The sequence below is a fragment of the Pelobates fuscus genome, chromosome 2, assembly GCF_036172605.1.
Source record: "Pelobates fuscus isolate aPelFus1 chromosome 2, aPelFus1.pri, whole genome shotgun sequence".
In the NCBI taxonomy this organism is placed as follows: Eukaryota; Metazoa; Chordata; class Amphibia; order Anura; family Pelobatidae; genus Pelobates; species Pelobates fuscus.
Window position 1 is genome coordinate 269934579 of NC_086318.1, and position 22621 is coordinate 269957199.

General features: G+C 43.9%; 1 protein-coding gene across 1 annotated transcript in view; it reads left to right on the forward strand.

The window, feature by feature from the left end:
- PCNX2 (pecanex 2) overlaps nt 1-22621 on the forward strand; it is a 3673975-nt gene that overhangs the window by 511167 nt on the left and 3140187 nt on the right. Inside the window, exon 6 of the mRNA XM_063443387.1 lies at nt 20249-20375. Within this exon, the coding sequence (XP_063299457.1) occupies nt 20249-20375 (127 nt within the window). The remainder of the gene's footprint in view (nt 1-20248; nt 20376-22621) is intronic.

Sequence of the window (22621 nt, forward strand, 5' to 3'; positions counted from 1 at the left end):
AATGGCATGACCTTAAATTGGTGCAAGCCAAATGGGGTGACAAATGCCGACTTGGGGATAGCCTCCCTGGCCAGGGGAATCTGCCAGTAACCTTTACATAAGTCAATGGTAGTTAAATAGTTTCCCCTGGCTATACGATCAAGTAGCTCATCTGCTCGGGGCATCAGGTAGGCGTCTGTCACAGTCTTGTCATTGAATTAGCGATACATCAAGGCAGCTAGAGCACACAAACTCAGCCTGATTACAGCGCAGCATGTACCCAGGCCAGCAGCAACATCTACACCTCTAGAATTCATCGGGAAACTACTGGGGACGCCCAGGGACTGTCGGAGGACTCAAGGACCCCTAGCCTGAGCATCTCGCTTATCTTTTTTTTCATCTCTGCCCGGACAGCCTCCGGGATACGGTAAGGGGCCTGCCTTAGGGGCTGCTGTTCTAGGGTATCCACTTGGTGTGTGGCTAAGTTAGTATACCCTGGGTCCTGTGAAAATGTAAGGTGCTTATCTTGTAGTAAACTATTTAGCTGCTCCCTCTCAGTAGAGCTAAGCCGGTCACCTATCTGGACCTTTTCGTCTAAATTAGGGTGGTGGTTCGGTTCCAATAGGTCAGGTATAGGAAGACTGTCCGGGTCCTCATGAGTGGGACTACATATGGCTGCCACATCTTCCAGCCTCTCAAGATACTCCTTGAGCATGTTTATGTGGAAGGTTTTCCGCAGGCTTTCATTGTGGCAGCTAGCAATCACATATGTAGTATCCCCTCTTTTCTCAACTATTTGGTAGGGACCCTGCCAGGATGCTTGCAGCTTATCTGCCTTCACTGTCTTAAGTACCATTACCTTCTGCCCTATGTAAAAACTCCTTTTCCGGCCCCCCTGTCATACCATACTTTCTGGCGTCTCTGAGCCGTCTGGAGGTTAGCCTAAGCTGACCTAGCCAACTTCTTCATACGGTCCCGAAGCTCCAGCACGTATGACACGATGGGGACTCCAACATTCTCAGTCTCTCCTCCCAGTGCTTACGGATAAGGTCCAGGGGTCCTTGTACCTTGTGCCCATAAAGCAGCTCGAAGGGAAATAACCCTGTTGTTTTCTGGGGCACCTCCCGATAAGCAAACAGGAGGTGCGGCAGGAATTGCTCCCAATCTCTATATTCCTAGGCAAATGTATTGAGCATTTGTTTGAGGGTCTTATTGAACCGCTCACATAGCCCATTGATCTGCGGATGATAAGGGGAGCTGAGCAGAGATTTTATTTTGCATACATGCCATAGCTGTTGGGTGAGCTCAGCGGTAAACTGAGTGCCTCTGTCGGATATGATTTCTTTGGGGAATCCTACCCGAGAGAACACCTGAACCAAAGCATTAGCCACCGTGTCCGCCTGGATATTAGATAGGGCCACTGCTTCTGGATAGTGGGTCGCATAGTCCACCACAGTAAGGATATACCTTTTCCCTGATGGACTAGGGGTTGCCAGTGGCCCTACTAAGTCTATGGTGACCCGGCTGAATGGCTCCTCTATGATGGGCATATTTACTAGGTGTGCCTTGGGGTGAACTCCTCTCCTCCATACCTGCTGACAGGCATCACATGTGTTGCAATACACTCACGTCAGCGTGTACCCCAGGCCAGAAGAAGGTGTGGGTTATGCAGTGCAGGGTACGGGTTACAGCTAAATTGCCAGCTAAGGGAATATTGTGCCCTACTCTTAAGATTTCCCGTCTATATTTGTGAGGATCACTAGTTGGCACGTCCTGTGTCCCTTTTCCATCAACCTATATAATTTATTCTGCTCCCATACAAAGCTCTCATTATCTAGCTCCCAACCCAGTCTCTGCATTTTCTCTGTATTTGAGTCGGGTCTGCCCTAGTCTCCTCTCCAAATGCTTCAGGGGTATCCCACAGGATGGGGGATTGGGGACAAGTCACCGTCTGGGGTAGTCTTACCTGTGTCTCCAGCACTGGTGAAGGGTCTTGTGTCCTCGCTTGTGCCTGGTTAGTCACAGGGTGGGCTTCGGTATTATAGGAGGGGGCATAGGCTGATGTCATCAGGCCCAGATCATTGCCAACAAAACCTCCACTGCTAAATTGTCCATGATCCCCACGTTCACAATCCCGCTCCACAGTCCAAGTGTACCTTGGCAGTGGGTAATCAGTATACATCCCCTCCGGCTACCCGAACTGCCACTGTTTGTCCTGAACGCTTGTGCTCTGGTATCAAGCGACCTTGCACCAAAGTGATCGTAGTGCCGTGTCCCTCAGTCCCTGAGCAGTGCGGCCTTGAGCTGTCCTTCTTGTCTATGGTGCTGTCGGCTGTCGGAGGCTGCATATATGGGATCCGCTTTGTAAAGTGGCCCCAGATAATCCTCCATAGCCCGGGTACATGCTGCGCTGTAATCAGGCTGAGATCTCAGCCTCGGCCATTAGCTGCTGGATCAGCTCCGCAGAGGGGTTTGGCCCGTATAGTGAGAACCTCTCCCGGACAATCCTGGTTCTGCTATGGTGAAGCTCTGGTCTAGTTCTGTTAGCTCCACAATCAGCTCCCTCCCAGATCGATTGCTGGCAGTTCCACCTCGGCTCTCTAATAAGTCCTTTAACGTTGTGCACTTCAATTTGTCATGCAAATTCTGTATCTCTCCTAGGAACTCAAGAACCATCCCGCCGCTGCTACCACACTTTATAGGTTGTAAAAAACTGTAAATTTTCATTTGTTGTGTTTGCAGCATATTTACTGAAATCAAAAGCTATTTCAAACTTATAACAACATTTGAACTTTTTAAACATTTTAACAGGTCACTTTACATTTTAACATAGGACTAGAGTTGAGCGGACACCTGGATGTTCGGGTCCGATGGGTTTGGCCGAACTTTGAAAAAAGTCCAGGTTCGTGATCAAATTTGACCCCAAACCCCATTGGGGTCAATAGGGACCCGAACTTTTGGGCACAAAAATGCCTCTAAAAAACTCCTGGAAAGGGCTAGAGAACTGCAAAAGGAAGTAAAATGGGGGTAAGAGTAGGACAAGTGCCCTGCAAACAAAAGACAGATGGCCGTGGGCTGCAGGTGCCAACTCTGAGCTTTCAGCAGGGCACCGGGTGGGAGACAATGTGCAGGAACTGGAGGCACTGTCAGCCATCCAATCAACTATCGCCTGTACTTGTTCTGGCCTCACCATTCGTAGAGCGGTATTCGGGCCTACCAAATAGCGCTGAAGGTTCTGTCACGTACTCGCACATGAGGAAGGTGTTTCACTTGTGTGTGTAGCTGGCACAGATCGACCACGTCCTCTCCTTGCAACATGAATTCAACCAGCACCAGAAGCACCACGACCAGGGCCACGTCCCTTATTTGACACTCTCCTCATTCTTTGCGTTCACCCACCAAACTAACAGATGTTTTATGTCAGGCGACAATGTAACCGCCAACAGTCAACATTTTTTTTTTTTTTTTTAGTTTATTGGACTGCAAGAAATGCACTGCAGGCCACAAATGTACTATTTAGCACTTAAAAAAATATGATTTTTTAAAGTGTGATGTAACCACACTAAAGGACACTTTTATTTGAAGAGCAGGCCCCAAAATGTACTGTTTAGCAGATTAGCAGCAAAACAATTAGAATGTTTCCAATTGCTCTGTAACCGCAGTATTTGACGCTTCTATTTGACTCTCCAATATGAAGTGCACACCCAAAATGTACTATTTAGCAGATTAGCACCCAGAAAATACGAATTTTTGCAACTGCGCTGTAAGCACACTATTAAACGCTAATATTTGACTCTCAGATATGAAGAGCACCCCACTAAAATACTATCTAGCAGTTTAGCACCCAAAACATTTTAAGTTTTAAAACTGCATTGTGACAGCAGTATTTGATGCTTCAATTTGACTCTCAGATATAAAGTGCACCCCACTAATGTACTATCCCACTAATGTACTATTTAGCACCAATCAAAATTAACTTTTTAAAACTCTGATGTAACCGCAGTATTTGAAGCTTCTATTTGACTCTCAGATATGAAGTGCACCCCACTGATATACTAGTTTGCAGAAATCTTTCCTAAGCTGTCCCTCACAGCTGCAGCATCCTCTCCCTACACTAAAAAGAGCTCATGTGTATGCGGCGCTACGCAACTCCAGCTTTTTATATATATATATATATATATATATATATATATATATATATATATACACTGGGTCACATGCTGCACTGGCCAATCACAGCCATGCCATTAGTAGGCATGGCTGTGATGGCTGCTAAGAGCATACAAGTCAAATGCTTGTTGATTGGCTGCCCTGCAGCCTTTAAAAACGCGCCATTAAATCGCCAAACACCGAACTCCAACCCGAACATACAGTGATATGTCCGTGTTCGGGTCTGGGGTCCAAAAAACATAATGTTCGGTACGAACCCGAACTTTACAGTTCGGGTTCGCTCAACTCTATATAGGACCCCTTATTTGATAGCAGCTTCACAAGTCTTGCATCCATTGAACTTGTGAGTTTTTGGACAGTTTCTGCTTGAATCTGTTTACAAGATGTCAGAATAGCCTCCCAGAGCTGCTGTTTGGATGTAAACTGCCTCCCACCCTCATAGATCTTTTGCATGAGGACGCTCCAAAGGTTCTCAATAGGATTGAGGTCAGGGGAGGATGGAGGCCACACCATGACTTTCTCTCCTTTTATCCCCATAGCAGCCATTGTCATGCAAGAAGATGATTTTATTACGGAAAGCATAGTTCTTCCTTCTGTACCAGGGAAGAAAGTGGTCAGTCAAAAACTCCACATACTTTGCAGAGGTCATCTTTACACCTTCGGGGACCCTAAATGGGCCGACCAGCTCTCTTCCCATGAATCCGGCCCAAAACATGACTCCGCCACCGCCTTACTGCCGTTGGAACATGGTGGCCGTTCACCAACCATCCACTACTCCATCCATCTGGAACATCTGAATAGAAGGTTTATGCACAGTTGCAAGACTCTGGATGACTACACCTTGATGTCCATGGGACTCGAGAGGCACCAGCAGCTTCAAATATCTGTTTGCTGCTATGTAATGGTAATGGTAATGGTACGTTTTAAAACTGCATTGTGACAGCAGTATTTGATGCTTCAATTTGACTCTCAGATATAAAGTGCACCCCACTAATGTACTATCCCACTAATGTACTATTTAGCACCAATCAAAATTAACTTTTTAAAACTCTGATGTAACCGCAGTATTTGAAGCTTCTATTTGACTCTCAGATATGAAGTGCACCCCACTGATATACTAGTTTGCAGAAATCTTTCCTAAGCTGTCCCTCACAGCTGCAGCATCCTCTCCCTACACTAAAAAGAGCTCATGTGTATGCGGCGCTACGCAACTCCAGCTTTTTATATATATATATATATATATATATATATATATATATACACTGGGTCACATGCTGCACTGGCCAATCACAGCCATGCCATTAGTAGGCATGGCTGTGATGGCTGCTAAGAGCATACAAGTCAAATGCTTGTTGATTGGCTGCCCTGCAGCCTTTAAAAACGCGCCATTAAATCGCCAAACACCGAACTCCAACCCGAACATACAGTGATATGTCCGTGTTCGGGTCTGGGGTCCAAAAAACATAATGTTCGGTACGAACCCGAACTTTACAGTTCGGGTTCGCTCAACTCTATATAGGACCCCTTATTTGATAGCAGCTTCACAAGTCTTGCATCCATTGAACTTGTGAGTTTTTGGACAGTTTCTGCTTGAATCTGTTTACAAGATGTCAGAATAGCCTCCCAGAGCTGCTGTTTGGATGTAAACTGCCTCCCACCCTCATAGATCTTTTGCATGAGGACGCTCCAAAGGTTCTCAATAGGATTGAGGTCAGGGGAGGATGGAGGCCACACCATGACTTTCTCTCCTTTTATCCCCATAGCAGCCATTGTCATGCAAGAAGATGATTTTATTACGGAAAGCATAGTTCTTCCTTCTGTACCAGGGAAGAAAGTGGTCAGTCAAAAACTCCACATACTTTGCAGAGGTCATCTTTACACCTTCGGGGACCCTAAATGGGCCGACCAGCTCTCTTCCCATGAATCCGGCCCAAAACATGACTCCGCCACCGCCTTACTGCCGTTGGAACATGGTGGCCGTTCACCAACCATCCACTACTCCATCCATCTGGAACATCTGAATAGAAGGTTTATGCACAGTTGCAAGACTCTGGATGACTACACCTTGATGTCCATGGGACTCGAGAGGCACCAGCAGCTTCAAATATCTGTTTGCTGCTATGTAATGGTAATGGTAATGGTCTCTTGATCCGATGCATGGATCTGGCAGAAATCTCCCTCAATGTACCTTTATCTGCACAAACCCGTCTGTGCTCTGAATCAGCCACAAATCTCTTAATAGTGCTTGCGCGCTTACGTGTTCGTGAAATATCTAATGTTTTCATGCCTCGTCCAAGGCATTGAACTATTTCACTGTTTTCGGCAGCAGAGAGATCCTTTTTCTTCCCTATATTGCATGAAAATGGTGCTCTGCTTAAAAATGTGGAACACCCTCCTTTAGTAGTTTTTCCTTAAATTGGGCTTACCTGGCAATCTAATTATCACAGGTGTCCGAGATTGTTTTCAGTGATCAAAAGAGCACTGAGACACAATGCCATCCATGAGTTAAACTGAAAAACAAAATATGTAATCTTTGTGACACTTACTGTATATACTCGAGTATAAGTCGGCCCGAATATAAGTCGAGACCCCTAATTTTACCCCCCAAAAACTGGGAGAACGTATTGACTTGAGTATAAGACTAGGGTGGGAAATGCAGCAGCTACTGGTAAATTTCTAAATAAAATTAGATCCCCAAAAATTATATTACTTTAATATATTTATTTAAAGCATGTGTATATAATGTGTGTGTGTATATAATGCAGTGTGTGTATGAATACAGTGTGTGTGTGTATGAATGTAGTGTGTGTGTGTATGGATGCAGTGTGTGTATGTGATGCAGAGCCTTGGTGGGGGTGGGCATTTCTTTTTTTGTAATTATTCTTATTATTTTATATTATTAATATTTTTATTTTATTTTAATATTATTTAAATATTTATTTATGTTCGTCCCCCCCTCCCTCGTTGTTAGCTGGCCAGGGAGGGGGACTCTCATTCCCTTATGGTCCAGTAGCATGTACTGTATAGGAGGGGGGCTGGCAGCGAGCTGTAACTTACCTTTCCTGCAGCTCCTGTCAGCTCCCTTCTCCTCCACTGAAAGTCTTGCGGTCTGAGTGACCCCGCGGCTCTCGCGAGACTTACAGTGGAGGAGAAGGGAGCTGACAGGAGCTGCAGGAAAGGTAAGTTACAGCTCGCTGCCAGCTTCCAACAGGTCATTACAAGCCTGGCGGTCCTTGTCTGTATCATGGCAATGCAAGTTGCCATAATACAGACATTGACTCGAGTATAAGTCGAGTGGGGGTTTTTCAGCACAAAAAATGTGCTGAAAAACTCGACTTATACTAGAGTATATATGGTAAATATAATTTGCATAATAATTTGGAACAGGGTGTAATGTGAAATTACAGAATTCATTAGCATAAAAAGTGATAAAAACATAAGATCAGTCAATTTGGTTAATGTACTCATTAAAGAACCACTATAGGCACCCAGACCATGTCAGCTTAATGGTCCCTCTAGGATTAACCCATTCTGCTGTGAACATAGCAGTTGCAGAGAAACTGCTATGTTTTCAAATGGGTTAATCCAGCCTCTAGTGGCTGTCTCATTGACAGCCGCTAGAGGCACTTCCGCGCTGAGAAGACGCCAGTGTCCGTAGGAAAGCATTGAGAATGCTTTCCTATCAGACTGGCTGAATGTGTGCGCGGCTCTTGCAGCGCATGCACATTCAGCCGAGGACGACAGGAGGAGGAAGAGAGTCCCCAGCGCCGAGGGAGCCCGGCACTGGAAAAAAGGTAAGGGATTAACCCCTTCCTCCCCCTAGAGTCGGCAGGAGGGTGTCCCAGAGGGTGAGGGGGACCCAAGGACCCTGTAGAGTCAGGAAAAAGTATGTTTTCCTGGCACTATAGTGGTCTTTTAAATCTATGTATAATTACCTTATTAGACATCCATAAATGCACGTAACATGCATATTTACATCACCTAACTGTTCCACTAAGGCCCATACTGGCCGGTTAAGGGCAAATGCGCTCCGCACCAGAGCGCATGTGTAAGTGGTCAAATCCTACCATACGGCACATGTGCGGGAAAGCAATGTACACAGCGAATGTGTGGGAAAAACGGCCAGTGCACGGTAGTGTGCATGCGTCCACGGCATATGTGTGCAGGAAACCACTGAAGTTAACGAGCACTCAAAATAGCTCAACAAGATTGCATAGATTCTTCCACATAAGTGCCGGTATATAGAGTCTGCCATAAGGGAGGGAAAGAAAGGAATATAAAACTAGAAAAGAGTAAGCGCATGGTAGAACAAAACAAGAAGTTAGATAAGAGTATGGAATAAAGTTAAATAGTGTGCAAGTGGCACACTCACAATTTTTTGAGCCACTCAAAAGCTGGCTCAGACTGTATGGTCGTTTCTCCCAATACTGGATTGTTGATCCAAACACCGGGTCCCACCATATACTGCAATTCCAAACAAGTTAGTGCTCCGGAACCAGGGTTGATGATGCAAAGGGTTTTATTTTCAAATTACCAGTAGGAAATATAAAATCAACATTGAAGTCTTTCGCGTTTTCTGCCACGATCGTCCCTCTCAAAATGGCAGCGTGTCAACTTTCTATGACACATTTCCTGCCGCGGTTGTTTCTTTCCAGCCCATATCAAAGATGGTCGGGTTTCTACTTCCTGTATAGGCACAAATATTAAATACATTTTTTTTTTTTCAAAACGGAGATTCTATGACATAAGCCATCAACTCCACAAGTCCCATATTGCACAAGATGAGTGGTATTGGATACATGTTTTTAATTTATGCAGGGTCTGAGATCATCTTCCTTTTGGATACAGGGGAAAATGGCTATCTACTGGATCCATTGTGAAGTGCCTTCTGGATGTATTCTTCCATGACTAGATTCTTCAAAGAGAGAGGATAAACCCTATCTCTAGTTGGCATAGTACTAGGCAGTACTTTTATGGCAAAATCATACAGTCTGTGAGGTGGAACATGATCTGCTTCACCCTTTTTGAATACCTTATATTAATTGCAGAACTGAATATTTACAACAGTAGATAGAGGAGCAGAAGGTATGTTTTTACTTTTTACAGTTTTGACCATTGGCAGATATTTTTCCTGACGAGAGACCCAGGATGCCATTGGTTCAGTAACCCAATTGATAGAAGATTTGCGCTGGTAGTGCCAGAGAATAATAGGGAAGTATAGAAAAGAGATGAGATGGAGAGTGAATTTCTCCTTAAGTATCAACCACAGTCATGTTTTGAGTTTTGTGAGTAATTTATGGATTGACAAGAAGTCTATTGTGGTCTGTCTCTACTGCCAATGGTAACTTTCTATCTAAAATAGGAAAATGCATTATGGTGGCAAAGGAAAGGTCTAAGAAATCATCTGATGCTCCTTAGAATGAAATTTGGTTTCTTTTCCTGCCAATGCCCTAATTGACTAAGCTTAGTAGAAGAGATGAGGAGGCAGTTTAGGGGAGAAAGCACATATACCCTAAAATGTCTTAGGTGCTAGAGTTTTCTGGCTTGAAAGGAAATCCTAAAGTCAGAGACCAAAGCACTGTCCCAATTGGTCTCAGAACCAAGAGCATGGAATTATATATCACACTCTGCTGCTGACCTAGAGCATTGTTTAATTCTCATATTTCTTCTACCAGCATCCCCCTCTTCTAATAGCTGTCTGATTTGCTCTCTCCCCCCTTTCCAAGTTCCTCCCAAAACTGAACCTGATCAAGGTACCATACCTGGTTACCCTCCTCCCTTGCCTTGTTACTCATCCAGAAGATCAGCGATAATGCGCTTATCTTCTGAGGCAGAGGCACAGATACCTGTTACCTTTTCTACTCTCTCTAGGTTTTAACATATCCATGTGGAATAGTCTCTGGACTCTCTCTAGGTATGGTTTTAACATATTCATGTGCAGTTTATCTTGTCGAGTTGGCTTCAACACTAGGATCTTCTGCCTGACCTGAAAACTGCGGTCCCTGGCTCTCCTATCATACCAGACGTGTTTGCGACACTCTGCCATCTGGAGGTTTTTCGTAATGTTAGGTTTAGTTTCACCAAGTGGTTCCGGAGCTCCAGTACATATGGCACCAAAGGGGTCCTTACTCAGTAAACATCTTCTTCCCAGTGGTCTTGTACTAGATGAAAGGGGCCTTGTACTCTTCTCCCATATAACTATTTGAATGGTGAGTACCCTGTGAATTACTGCCGTACCTCCCGATAAACAAACAGATGCATCACAAATCAATCCCAGTGTCGACAAATGGCTACAAAGATCTGAAGTGTTTGCTTCAGTGTCTTATTAAAATGTCCACATAGGCCATTTGTTTAGGATGGTATGGGGAGCTCTGAATGGGATTGATGTCATGGAGTCTCCAGAGTTGGTTGGTGACTTGGGCGGTAAACTGGCTACCCTAGTCTGAGATAATCTCCTGGGGTAATCCAACTTGGGAGGAGATCCAGGCCAGAGTATTTGCCACCATCTCAGTGTGTATGTTAATCAGCGCAACTGCCTCTGGATACCTTGTCGAGTAGCCCACCACTATAAATAATATAAACAAAAAAAGTTAAAAAACAATTGGATATGAGTGGATTGGCACTATTGAATTGTGATAGATGCAGCAACCCTAGTGTCAATGATCACTCAGACGACACTACATAAAGTGCAAAAACAAGTACAAAATACAGGGTGCGCAATTAAAATCACCACCACACAATGCAATATACTTATATCAAGGAGAACCTTATGATTTGTCTCTGGTTATCTGTAACATATAAAACTGTACATAGTGTAATAATATATATATATATATATATATATATATATATATATATATATATATATATATATATATATATATATATATATATATATATATATATATATATATTCAAGTTCACAGAGGTAATGGGTCACTCACTCTTCCTAGAGCCACATATAGCAGGCTCTGGCTGTGGTGGCCTATCAGCAAAGTTGTTGGAATGAATCCTAGAATTCTGTTACTCCCAAATATTAAGGAAACCTGTTTTTCTCAAATGGACTTACTCCAATAAGGTACAGAAAACAGGATATAGCAGCAGACAAATAATTCAAAATGTCCAAAGTAAAAGCATAATGCATTTCAACCATGTAGGTCTTCATCAGGTGACCAGTTCCCCATTCCCCATGTTTGTTTAAATAGTAGTCTGGGGTATTGAATTTTGATGCCATTTTTGTGGCATTTGATCGATGCAATGATGTTGGTGGTTGTCAGCAGTGCCCTGGACATGGTCTGCCTCATGTGGTATTCCCCACATCTCTTCGGTGGGGTGTGGGTCTGGTCCCCTTTCAGGTCAGTGGCTCCTCATGGTAGCAGTGAACCGTGGCTTGTGGGGCTGTTGGTAGAACTAGTCAGACCTATTTTGCTGGTTGTTCTTTCGAGAGAGAAAGCATTCTCTCGACCATACTGCCGGCAGACATTGCATTGTTGACCAGGTCTAGGTGCTGGGTAAGGGGCAGCCAGTCCTTGGTAAGTTCCGTTGCGCAAGAGAACAGTTGATGCTGGGTTGATGGAGGCCGGCTGGTATGGGTCCTTGGAATTGGCTTTTAGTACAGCCAGACATCTTCTAACTTAGTCGCCTGAGCGCCTGCCAGTCCACACCCAATCCTATACTTCAGCTGCCACAATATTCTAGGAAGAACTATTGCATCAGTTCATCGAGACTTGTTACTTGGCACCCCTGCATACAGGTTTGAGCAAAGATAATCCGACTCCATCCACTTCCTGAACGCTTCGGGCCTGCTGAATCCAGCTGTCCACACTGGGTGACTTTCCTATGGATGGGGACATCTCATCACTACCGCCAGATGTTATGAATCACAATCTTAGGTGCTGAGTACCTCCATATCTTCATATTTGAGTGCTCAAGATGCTGGACTGGGATAATCAGTTGGTCAAGTGCCTTTTCCTGCCCTTGGACGTAAGAGAAGGCATTGTCTTGTAACACTGGGGATATATGGAGGTTTTTTATGCAAGCTATAGGTTCCTTGCATCTTTCATATCAGCGGTTATGGCCTTATATATGTTCCCTACTGCTTGTTTTGTATCCCATGGATGCTTATCTAGCATATTTATCTCCAGTAATGAGGCTAGACAGGTATGCCTGTTGTCACTATTGTTATACATTTTATCTATTGAGCACCTAGCATGTAACATTAAACCACACCAGGTATTCTGAGGTGAATATTGGTAATTTACCTTCTCAAAACAAATATCAACGTTTACAGATTACATTTTGCTGGTTTTCACCTTGCCCATGTCTTCCTTACCAGTTTTACAGGGCATTCTAGCTAAGTATGGCAGAATATCATAACATACATGTTACAAAATCACTACAGACAAGTAGTTCCTTTTTCTCTGTTTTGCTTCGGTACTACAATTTTGTACCCAACTCACGAACTGAGTACATGAACGCATTTGTTAAACGAATACCGGACCACCCGGTCCCTGGAGTGTGCCGCCACTTAACCTCGGTCACCTTTCTAACAGCCGAACAGCCGACCACCCTACGAGTGGAGTGTGTCTCCAATTGATCGCCCAGAGAGTTGCGGTCTGTGGTTAACCGCAACCTAATTGACGGCCCCAGGGCATTTACGTTCGTGCCCCATCTGCCGATACGGGAACTACCGAAAGGTTCACGAACCGGGACCACCTACAGCCTGGCGTGTGGCCTCAATTAGAACGTTGAGTTTTGCGGTTAACCGCAGGTTAAGTACCCCTTCCTGCCGGTCTACGTTCTGTCAGGATCGGGACAGGGATCCAACACGCAGAGTACAAACAGGTGGTAGGTACGTATACCGGACCTTAGAATGGCCGGACTTAACGTAAGGAGTAAGTAGAGAATGGTCAGGGACAAGCCGAGGTCGAGGGAACGAGAGGACAGGTAAGCGAGAGACAAGCCGAGTCAAAGGGTAACAGAGATAAACAGGGTAGTGCAAACAAGCCGGGTCAGAACCAAAGAGACAACTAGAATACAAGAGCACTGAGTGACTAGACAGGCTAGAACCATGACAGGGCAATGAGCAGATGCCGAAAGCCTTACTTTATACCTTGATTCTAGAGGGTAATCACGCCCCCGACGAGTCCTGATTAGTGCTCGGGACTTGACTGACAGGTCGACCCGGGTTGGCGTCATGACGTCGACTACTGAGCGTCGCGTCATATAAGGAAGTGGATCCCTCGCGGTCGGCTTGTAAATGGCCGAGAGGACCGCGAGGAACGGAAGAAACATCCCTTCTGGGAGGATAAACGTCTAAGTCTCTCACCTCCTCTGAGGTAGAGACTACAGGTACCCTGACAGTACCCCCCCTCTCAGAAACGCCCACCGGGCGGAAGGAACCGGGACGAGATGGAAAACGGGAGTGAAAAGCCCTGCGGAGGCGAGGAGCATGTACATCCTCCTGAGGTACCCAAGTCCTCTCCTCAGGACCATATCCCTTCCAGTCAATAAGATATTGTAACTTCCCTCGGGAGATTCGAGAATCGATGATGGAGTTGATTTCATACTCCTCCTGACCCTCAACCTGAACAGAGCGAGGAGAGGATATAGTGGAGGAAAATCTGTTACAGACTAGCGGTTTCAGTAAGGAAACATGAAAGGAGTTAGGAATGCGTAAGGCAGCTGGAAGAGCTAGGCAATACACAACTGGGTTAATTCGAGTCAGAACCCTGTAAGGGCCAATGTAACGAGGAGCGAATTTCATAGAAGGAACCTTTAAACGAATGTTTCTTGTACTCAACCATACCCTATCACCTGGAACAAAAACCGGAGCCGCCCTTCTGTGCTTATCAGCGTGTTTCTTGAACAACATGGAATTATGTAGGAGAATTTGTCGAGTCTGATCCCACAACTTCCTCAAATTGGCAACATGAACATCAACCGACGGTACCCCTTGGGAAGGAGAAACCGAGGGAAGAATGGAAGGATGAAAGCCATAATTCATGAAGAAGGGGCTGGAACGAGTAGAATCACAAACGAGATTATTGTGTGCAAACTCCGCCCAAGGAATCAAACCGACCCAATCGTCCTGGTGTTCAGAAACAAAACAACGCAAATATTGTTCAATCTTTTGATTGGTACGTTCAGCAGCTCCGTTAGACTGAGGGTGATAGGCAGAAGAAAAATTCAATTTGATGCCTAGTTGAGAACAGAAGGATCTCCAAAAACGTGAAACAAATTGGGAACCTCTATCGGAAACAATTTCGGAAGGTATCCCATGTAAGCGAAAAATCTCTCTCGCGAATATCTCCGCCAATTCAGGAGAAGTCGGGAGTTTAGTTAAGGGCACGAAATGAGCCATCTTAGTAAACCTATCAACCACCGTGAGGATCACAGTCTGTTTTTTAGAAACAGGCAAATCTACAATGAAGTCCATAGCCAAACAGGACCATGGTCTCTCTGGAATGTTCAAGGGATGTAACAAACCACATGGAAGCGTATGAGGTTGCTTAGTCTTCATACAGACCTCACATGCTCCGATGAAATCCCTAATATCCTTCCATAAAGAAGGCCACCAGAAATCTTTAGAGATCAAGGAACATGTCTTGCGAATACCCGGATGCCCAGCCGCCTTACTGTTGTGAAAACACTGTAAGAGTTCCAGTTGGAGTTCAGGAGGAACGAAATGCCTTGACCCAGGAGTCTGTCTAGGCGCCAGATGCTGCAACTTCATGATCTGACCAAGCAACGGAGAGTGAATCTTGAGACTCGTGTTGGCGATAATATTGCACCTGGGTACTATAGAAGACAAAACCGGCTCAGATATCGCAGAAGGTTCATATTGGCGAGACAAAGCATCGGCTTTAGAATTCTTAGAACCAGGTCTATAAGTGAGCACGTAATTGAAATGCGTGAGGAGTAAAGACCAACGAGCTTGCCTGGAGGGCAAGCGCTTGGCCTCCCCAATATAGGACAAGTTCTTGTGGTCTGTCAAAATAGTAACAGGATGTAAGGTGCCCTCCAATAAATGTCTCCACTCCTTTAAAGCCATGATAACTGCTAGTAGTTCCCTGTCACCAATGTCATATCTGCTCTCAGGACCTGATAGTTTCTTGGAAAAAAAACCACATGGATGTAAGGGCTTATCCACACCTAACCTTTGGGACAGGATAGCACCTATACCTGTCTCTGAGGCGTCTACCTCGAGTAGGAAAGGCAGAGTCGTATCAGGGTGAACTAAAATTGGTGCCGAAGCAAACAGTTCTTTGAGTGTTTTGAAGGCACGAAGGGCTTCAGTAGACCAGTTCTTAGTGTCAGCCCCCTGTCTGGTCATATTGGTAATAGGAGCTATAATTGAAGAGTATCCCTTAATGAAGCGCCTATAATAGTTGGAGAATCCAATAAACCTCTGAATGGCCTTGAGGCCCCTGGGTAAAGGCCAATCTAAAATGGACTGGAGCTTATCCGGGTCCATCTTAAACCCTTCCCCAGAAATCACATAACCAAGAAAGTTTATCTGGGATTGGTCAAAGCTGCATTTCTCCAATTTGCAGTACAGGCCATGTTGAAGAAGCTTGCGCAATACCCTTCTGACTTGTCTGTAGTGAGTCTCAATCTCTCTAGAGTGTATAAGTATATCATCCAGATATACAATAACGCAGTCATGTTGAAATTCCCTAAGAACTTCATTGATCAGGTCCTGAAATACTGCCGGTGCATTACAGAGACCAAAAGGCATTACTGTGTATTCATAGTGCCCATAACGGGTATTGAACGCCGTCATCCACTCGTGTCCCTGCTGAATTCTCACCAAGTTATACGCCCCTCTGAGATCTAACTTGGTGAAAATCTTGGAGCCTTTTAGACGATCAAAGAGCTCGGTAATCAAAGGAATTGGGTAGGCATTTCTAATGGTTATTTTGTTCAAACCTCGATAATCAATGCAAGGTCTTAGTGTACCATCCTTCTTCTTAACAAAAAAAAACCCAGCCCCGGCAGGGGAGGAGGATCTCCTAATGAATCCTTTTTCAAGGTTCTCACGAATATACTCCTCTTAGACTAAGTTCTCTTTAGTGGACAAAGGATATACATTACCCCTGGGAGGCATAGTACCAGGTAGTAGATTAATCTTACAATCAAACGACCTGTGTGGAGGTAAAGTATCAGCGTTCTTTTTGTCAAATACTGCCTTTAAATCCAGGTACAGGGGCGGTATTTGTACCTCTGTAGAGTAGGTAGAATTAATTGGTGTGTTAACTGCGCAAAGCGGTGACACTGTCCGTAAGCACCTGTCCTGACAACCCTGACCCCATGAGACTATCTCCCCTAATTCCCAATCAATAATAGGGTTATTTTTTTTAACCAAGGATACCCCAGGACTATGGGAACAGAAGGAGACGAAATAAGCAATAAAGATATGTCCTCCTCGTGTAAGATACCAACAGTTAATTTAACGGGTATGGTTTCACGAAAAATAACAGGCTCAACTAAAGGTCTACCATCTATGGCCTCAACGGCCAAGGGTGTCTCCCTTAACTGGGATGGGATAGCGTGTTTGGTAACAAAAACTTGGTCGATAAAGCTCTCAGCAGCTCCGGAATCTATCAATGCCATAGTTTCTAGTACTCCCTTCTCCCAAGTTAAAGAAACGGGTAGCAGAAGCCTGTGATCTTTATAATTATGATTAGAGGACAAAATAGAAACACCCAAGGCCTGTCCTCTAGAGAAACTTAGGTGCGAGCGTTTCCCGAGCGATTAGGACAATTTAGGCGTAAATGACCTCTGACTCCACAGTACATACACAACCCCTCCCTTCTCCTGTACTGTCTCTCCTCTTCTGAGAGGTGAGTATTGCCTATCTGCATAGGTTCTGGAAAAAGTGAGGTTGTGGATTCAGAACTTTGAAATGAAGGAGCTAGTTTAAAGGAAGGTCTACGGTTTCTCTCTCGAGTGTTCTGCCTCTCTCTTAAACGTTCATCAATGCGAGAAATAAAAGAAATTAAATCCTCCAAATTTTCAGGAAGCTCTCTAGTAGCAACCTCGTCAAGGATTATGTCTGATAACCCGTTTAAAAATACATCTATATAAGCCTGTTCATTCCACTTAACTTCTGCCGCCAAGGACCTGAACTCTAGTGCATAATCCACAAGTGCTCGGTTATCTTGTCTAAGGCGCAACAGTAATCTAGCTGCATTGACCTTTCTACCTGGAGGGTCAAAAGTTCTTCTGAAAGCAGCTACAAAGGCATTATAATTATATACTAACGGATTATCATTTTCCCACAATGGATTGGCCCATCTCAGAGCTTTCTCAACAAGTAATGTGATAATAAATCCAACCTTCGCCCTATCTGTAGGATAGGAGCGGGGTTGTAATTCGAAATGGATACCTATTTGGTTTAAGAAACCACGACACTTCTCTGGAGAACCACCATAACGTGCAGGTGGAGTAATACGGGAAGAAGCACCTACAGTGGCTACCTCTAGACCTGAACTCACAGGGGAGATAGAAGTATTACGCATCTCTTCTGTTTGATTACTAGAACGAGATAGTAACGCCTGTAGTGCTAGAGCCATCTGGTCCATTCTGTGATCCATGGCGTCGAACCTAGAGTCAGAAGAACCAACCTGAGAGTTTGTACCTGCAGGATCCATTGGCCCTGTCGTAATGTCAGGATCGGGACAGGGATCCAACACGCAGAGTACAAACAGGTGGTAGGTACATATACTGGACCTTAGAATGGCCGGACTTAACGTAAGGAGTAAGTAGAGAATGGTCAGGGACAAGCCGAGGTCGAGGGAACGAGAGGACAGGTAAGCGAGAGACAAGCCGAGTCAAAGGGTAACAGAGATAAACAGGGTAGTGCAAACAAGCCGGGTCAGAACCAAAGAGACAACTAGAATACAAGAGCACTGAGTGACTAGACAGGCTAGAACCACGACAGGGCAATGAGCAGATGCCGAAAGCCTTACTTTATACCTTGATTCTAGAGGGTAATCACGCCCCCGACGAGTCCTGATTAGTGCTCGGGACTTGACTGACAGGTCGACCCGGGTTGGCGTCATGACGTCGACTACTGAGCGTCGCGTCATATAAGGAAGTGGATCCCTCGCGGTCGGCTTGTAAATGGCCGAGAGGACCGCGAGGAACGGAAGAAACATCCCTTCTGGGAGGATAAACGTCTAAGTCTCTCACCTCCTCTGAGGTAGAGACTACAGGTACCCTGACACGTTCATCTCCTGAACAGCTGCGACATGCAGTAACAGAGCGGGGATTTGTGCAAACCTCGAGGTCACACTGACCATTGACTCACTTAAAAACATAGCCGTCATCTCAAGCTCGGGACCAAAGACACGAACAGACTTTATAACAAGGAAACTGAGTGTACAATTTGTGGGTCCTGGGCGCTCTTCGGTGAACTATTTCACCCAGACCGGGGCCATATAATAAATGGTGGAATGCACAAATTATGTATAAAACTGTTGAAGTTATGTATTTTTAACCTGTTTATGTGGCAAGAAAACGTGGTATTTTGGGCGCTTGGAGATAATTGCATTGTCCCAACCGTTGTATTCATTATCTCAGTTCTTGCTTGACCCTCAAATCACAGCCTCAACTCGTTTTGTGGGGAACAGAGTATCCTAGCTGTACTATAGCTAGTGGTATTGCTCTACATTTACAGGATTCATATGGACTATTTAACCGAAGCGGCTCTTCTCTCTCTACATTTGGGATCCAGACTATCCAAGCGGTCCAGCTTCCAGCTAGCCTGGGGGTAACCATAACAATACACTGAATGCAAGTCATTCCCAGGCCATGGGTGTGAACTTGTCTAGGAGTGTTACTACAATGTAAAAAAAAAAAGTTTATATCCATTTGATTTGTGTTCTAAGTCAGTGAATTTGGGTATTTTATTAAACCAGATGGTGCACACCATTCCATTCTGAAACCTTCACCATAAATGGAATCAGGCCTAAAAGGACCTTTTTTTCCCAATGGCAGTTCTTGAGATATCCTGGTCAGGTTGGTTTGCATCTATAAAATTTATATTACAGAAGCTCTTGAACATTTTCTGGACAATACCTTAATGCAAAATTCGGACCATCTAAAGATTGTTAACCCCTTAAGGACCAAACTTCTGGAATAAAAGGGAATCATGACATGTCACACATGTCATGTGTCCTTAAGGGGTTAAATACCTTTATACATGTGTATGTACAAAAAACCTAGGGTGGCCATATTTACCCTAGGGAGGCTAAGATAGGAATTCCCAGTTCTCAGTGGGTGAATATCAAAGATGCCATGGTGAGTTCTCATATAATTGCACATATGCTATGAGCTGAAAGTGGAGGTAACTCTCCAGACCACAACACTTTCAATGCAGATTAATTTTGTCATATATTTGTTATGCAGCTGTACAACACTTTTCCCTCCCTGAATACCCAACGTACAAGTAAAAATATGGATTGGACCTTACAATGACTTTAACAAATGACAAGTGGAAGTATGTTATGAGGGGTTGTTGAATGGAGGGCTTATATGCACATGTGTTGTGGTGCTGTCCACAACTATTCATAATATGAGAATTGGTACGCATTATTTTAAATAAATTACAGATTACCCTTCCTCTCAAACCTGAATGTGCCCTTCTGGGAGCATACTCGCCAGAGCTACAAATCCAAGAAAAAAAAAAAAAAAATTGTATTTATATCTCTTTTAGTTCTGAAAATATTGTTTGCAAGGGGATGGAAATTCACACAAAACTGATGTCCTGATGTATTTATCAGAAATAAGAGAGAAGGAACAGGCTTAGCCTCTAACTCTATGAAATGCTTTGCATTGACTCCTTAATTCAGATTTTTTTTTTAAAATACTTGGTCCATAAGTGGTAATTATTTAGTATTGTTATATGCTATGTTTGGTTTTTGTAATAAGTAAAAATCTGACATAATCTGTACATATATAAAACACAGTGACATTTGTAAAAAAAAAATGTTTTTAAATAAATTGTTCATATGTATTAAAATATGCATTTTGTAACCTAAATATTAATTTGAAATATTTTATGAGTTAAATGTGTTTGTCTCTTATTATGCAGGGATATGGAGTTAAACTTGGAATCTGTGGTATGTTTTGAAAGTGAGGGGCAATTTATCATGGATTCCTGTTCACTCAAACAGCCAGAGTCATTAAATACTGCAAGCAGTCAGTCTGACACACCAAAAGTAAGATTTTTTTGAAATTTTTTTTTTAATTTTTTTTGTTTAAATTATTGCTTTATTTTTCCTTTTAACAATTTGTATTATTTATCCTTATCATAACTGAGTAAAATATAATAATGTACAATACGTTGAGATTAATATTACATTACAAGGTAACCTTATTATAACAAAGACAGCAGACCTTTAATCACATCGCAGATACGCTGAGCAGACGGATGGTTGCATCTGTTTGTGCGCCTCCACTCAGCAAAGATATCTGCGATCAATTGAGCACCCACAGCTTTAATGGGCAAACAAAATAAGGATCCTGACCTAAGGGGATCCCCCAATCACAGCAAGTGCCATAAATTATCAGAAGTGGCAAAATGTTTACATGATTCTTACACATTGGCACCAAACATGGTTAGGGCCAACATGGCGCTCGAGACCTGTTCCATGACACACCTATCGGCGATCCCAACACCCTCTGAATGCTCTACAAGCATAGCCCAAGCTCATCAAGCAGCTAACCAGTTTGAATTAGTTATCTTTATTTGCACTTGATGTGTAGAAATGATCAAAATACAATATGGCCTGCATGCTTGTGAAACCGGAGGCTTCGTTCCAGTCAGCTCTCAGAGTTTGGGCAGAAATGCACATCTCGTAGCTCTGGTAGCTGACTTGAATGAAGGACCAAGTATACGCTAGCCTAACCACACTTACCTCATGGATTTGTTTCTTAACTTCCCAATTCTCAACATCGCTCTGTTGAAGATATCGACAGCTGCAGCAGGCGCAACAACCTGTGGATTTGGGGGTACCTGGAATAAGGACCTATTAGACATCAAAAAAAGTTTTATCCAATGTGATCTTGCAAAGGCTGCAGGATACTGCAATACACTTTGATAGGATATACTGAGCTTTGAGGCCCAAAGGTATTGACCCCTCACAACTCTGTGATACTATATGTCAATTACATAATTTCTATGATGAAGAGGACATTTTTTAAGCAGTAAGGCTAGCTGATATCCACAATCTCACTGGAATTGAGGCCAGAATTTTTAAGGATATATCCTGGACCACCTTAATGGCTCACCGATAGTGATGTACCGAACTGTCCATCGGCGAACAGTTCCTGGCGAAATTAGCTTGTTCGCGTTCGCCGCGGCGGGCGGACACATGCGCAGTTCGATCCGCCCCCTATTCGTCATTATTGGGCAAACTTTGACCCTGTGCCTCTCGGTCAGCAGACACATTCCAGCCAATCAGCAGCACTCCCTCCCTTCCACACCCTCCAACCTCCCTCCCAGCATCCATTTTCGATTAATTCTGAAGCTGCATGCTTAGTGAGAGGAGGGAAAGTTTAGCTGCTGCTGATTAGATAGGGAAATTGATAGCTAGGCTAGGGTATTCAGTGTCCACTACAATCCTGAAGGACTCATCTGATCTCTGCTGTAAGGACAGCACCCCAAAAAGCCCTTTTTAGGGCTATAACATCAGGCTGCTTTTTTTTTTTTTCCTGTGTAATGTAATTGCAGGTGCCTGCCTGCCTGCCAGCTTCTGTGTGAGGTTCACATTGGATACTGTGCCTACTTGCCCAGTGCCACCACTCATATCTGTTTTAACAATAGGTTAAGCTTTACATTTAAAATAAATATTTTTTTTCACTGTAATAGAAGAGCAGTTGCCTGCCTGCCAGCTTCTGTGTCAGGTTGGATGCCTTGCCCATTTGCACAGTCAGTGCCACCACTCATATCTGTTTTAACAATTGGTTAAGCTTTAGATTTTAAATAAATATTTTTTTTCACTGTAATAGAAGAGCAGTTGCCTGCCTGACAGCTTCTGTGTGAGGTTCACATTGGATACTGTGCCCACTTGCCCAGTGCCACCACTCATATCTGTTTTAACAATTGGTTAAGCTTTAGATTTAAAATAAATCATTTGTTTTCACTGTAATAGAAGAGCAGTTGCCTGCCTGCCAGCTTCTGTGTCAGGTTGGATGCCTTGCCCATTTGCACAGTCAGTGCCACCACTCATATCTGTTTTAACAATAGCTTAAGCTTTAGATTTTAAAGAAATCTTTTTTTTTCACTGTAATAGAAGATCAGTTAGTTGTCTGCAAGCGTCTGGGTGTCAGGCCTACTTCAGCGTGTGCTCTGTAGACCTGTTCCAGCGTGCTTTGACAGTTGCCAATCATATTTGGTGTCTCTATAGCGTGCTTTTTTTTTTAAATATAAGATTTTTATTTTGTCATAACAAACAAAAAAAGG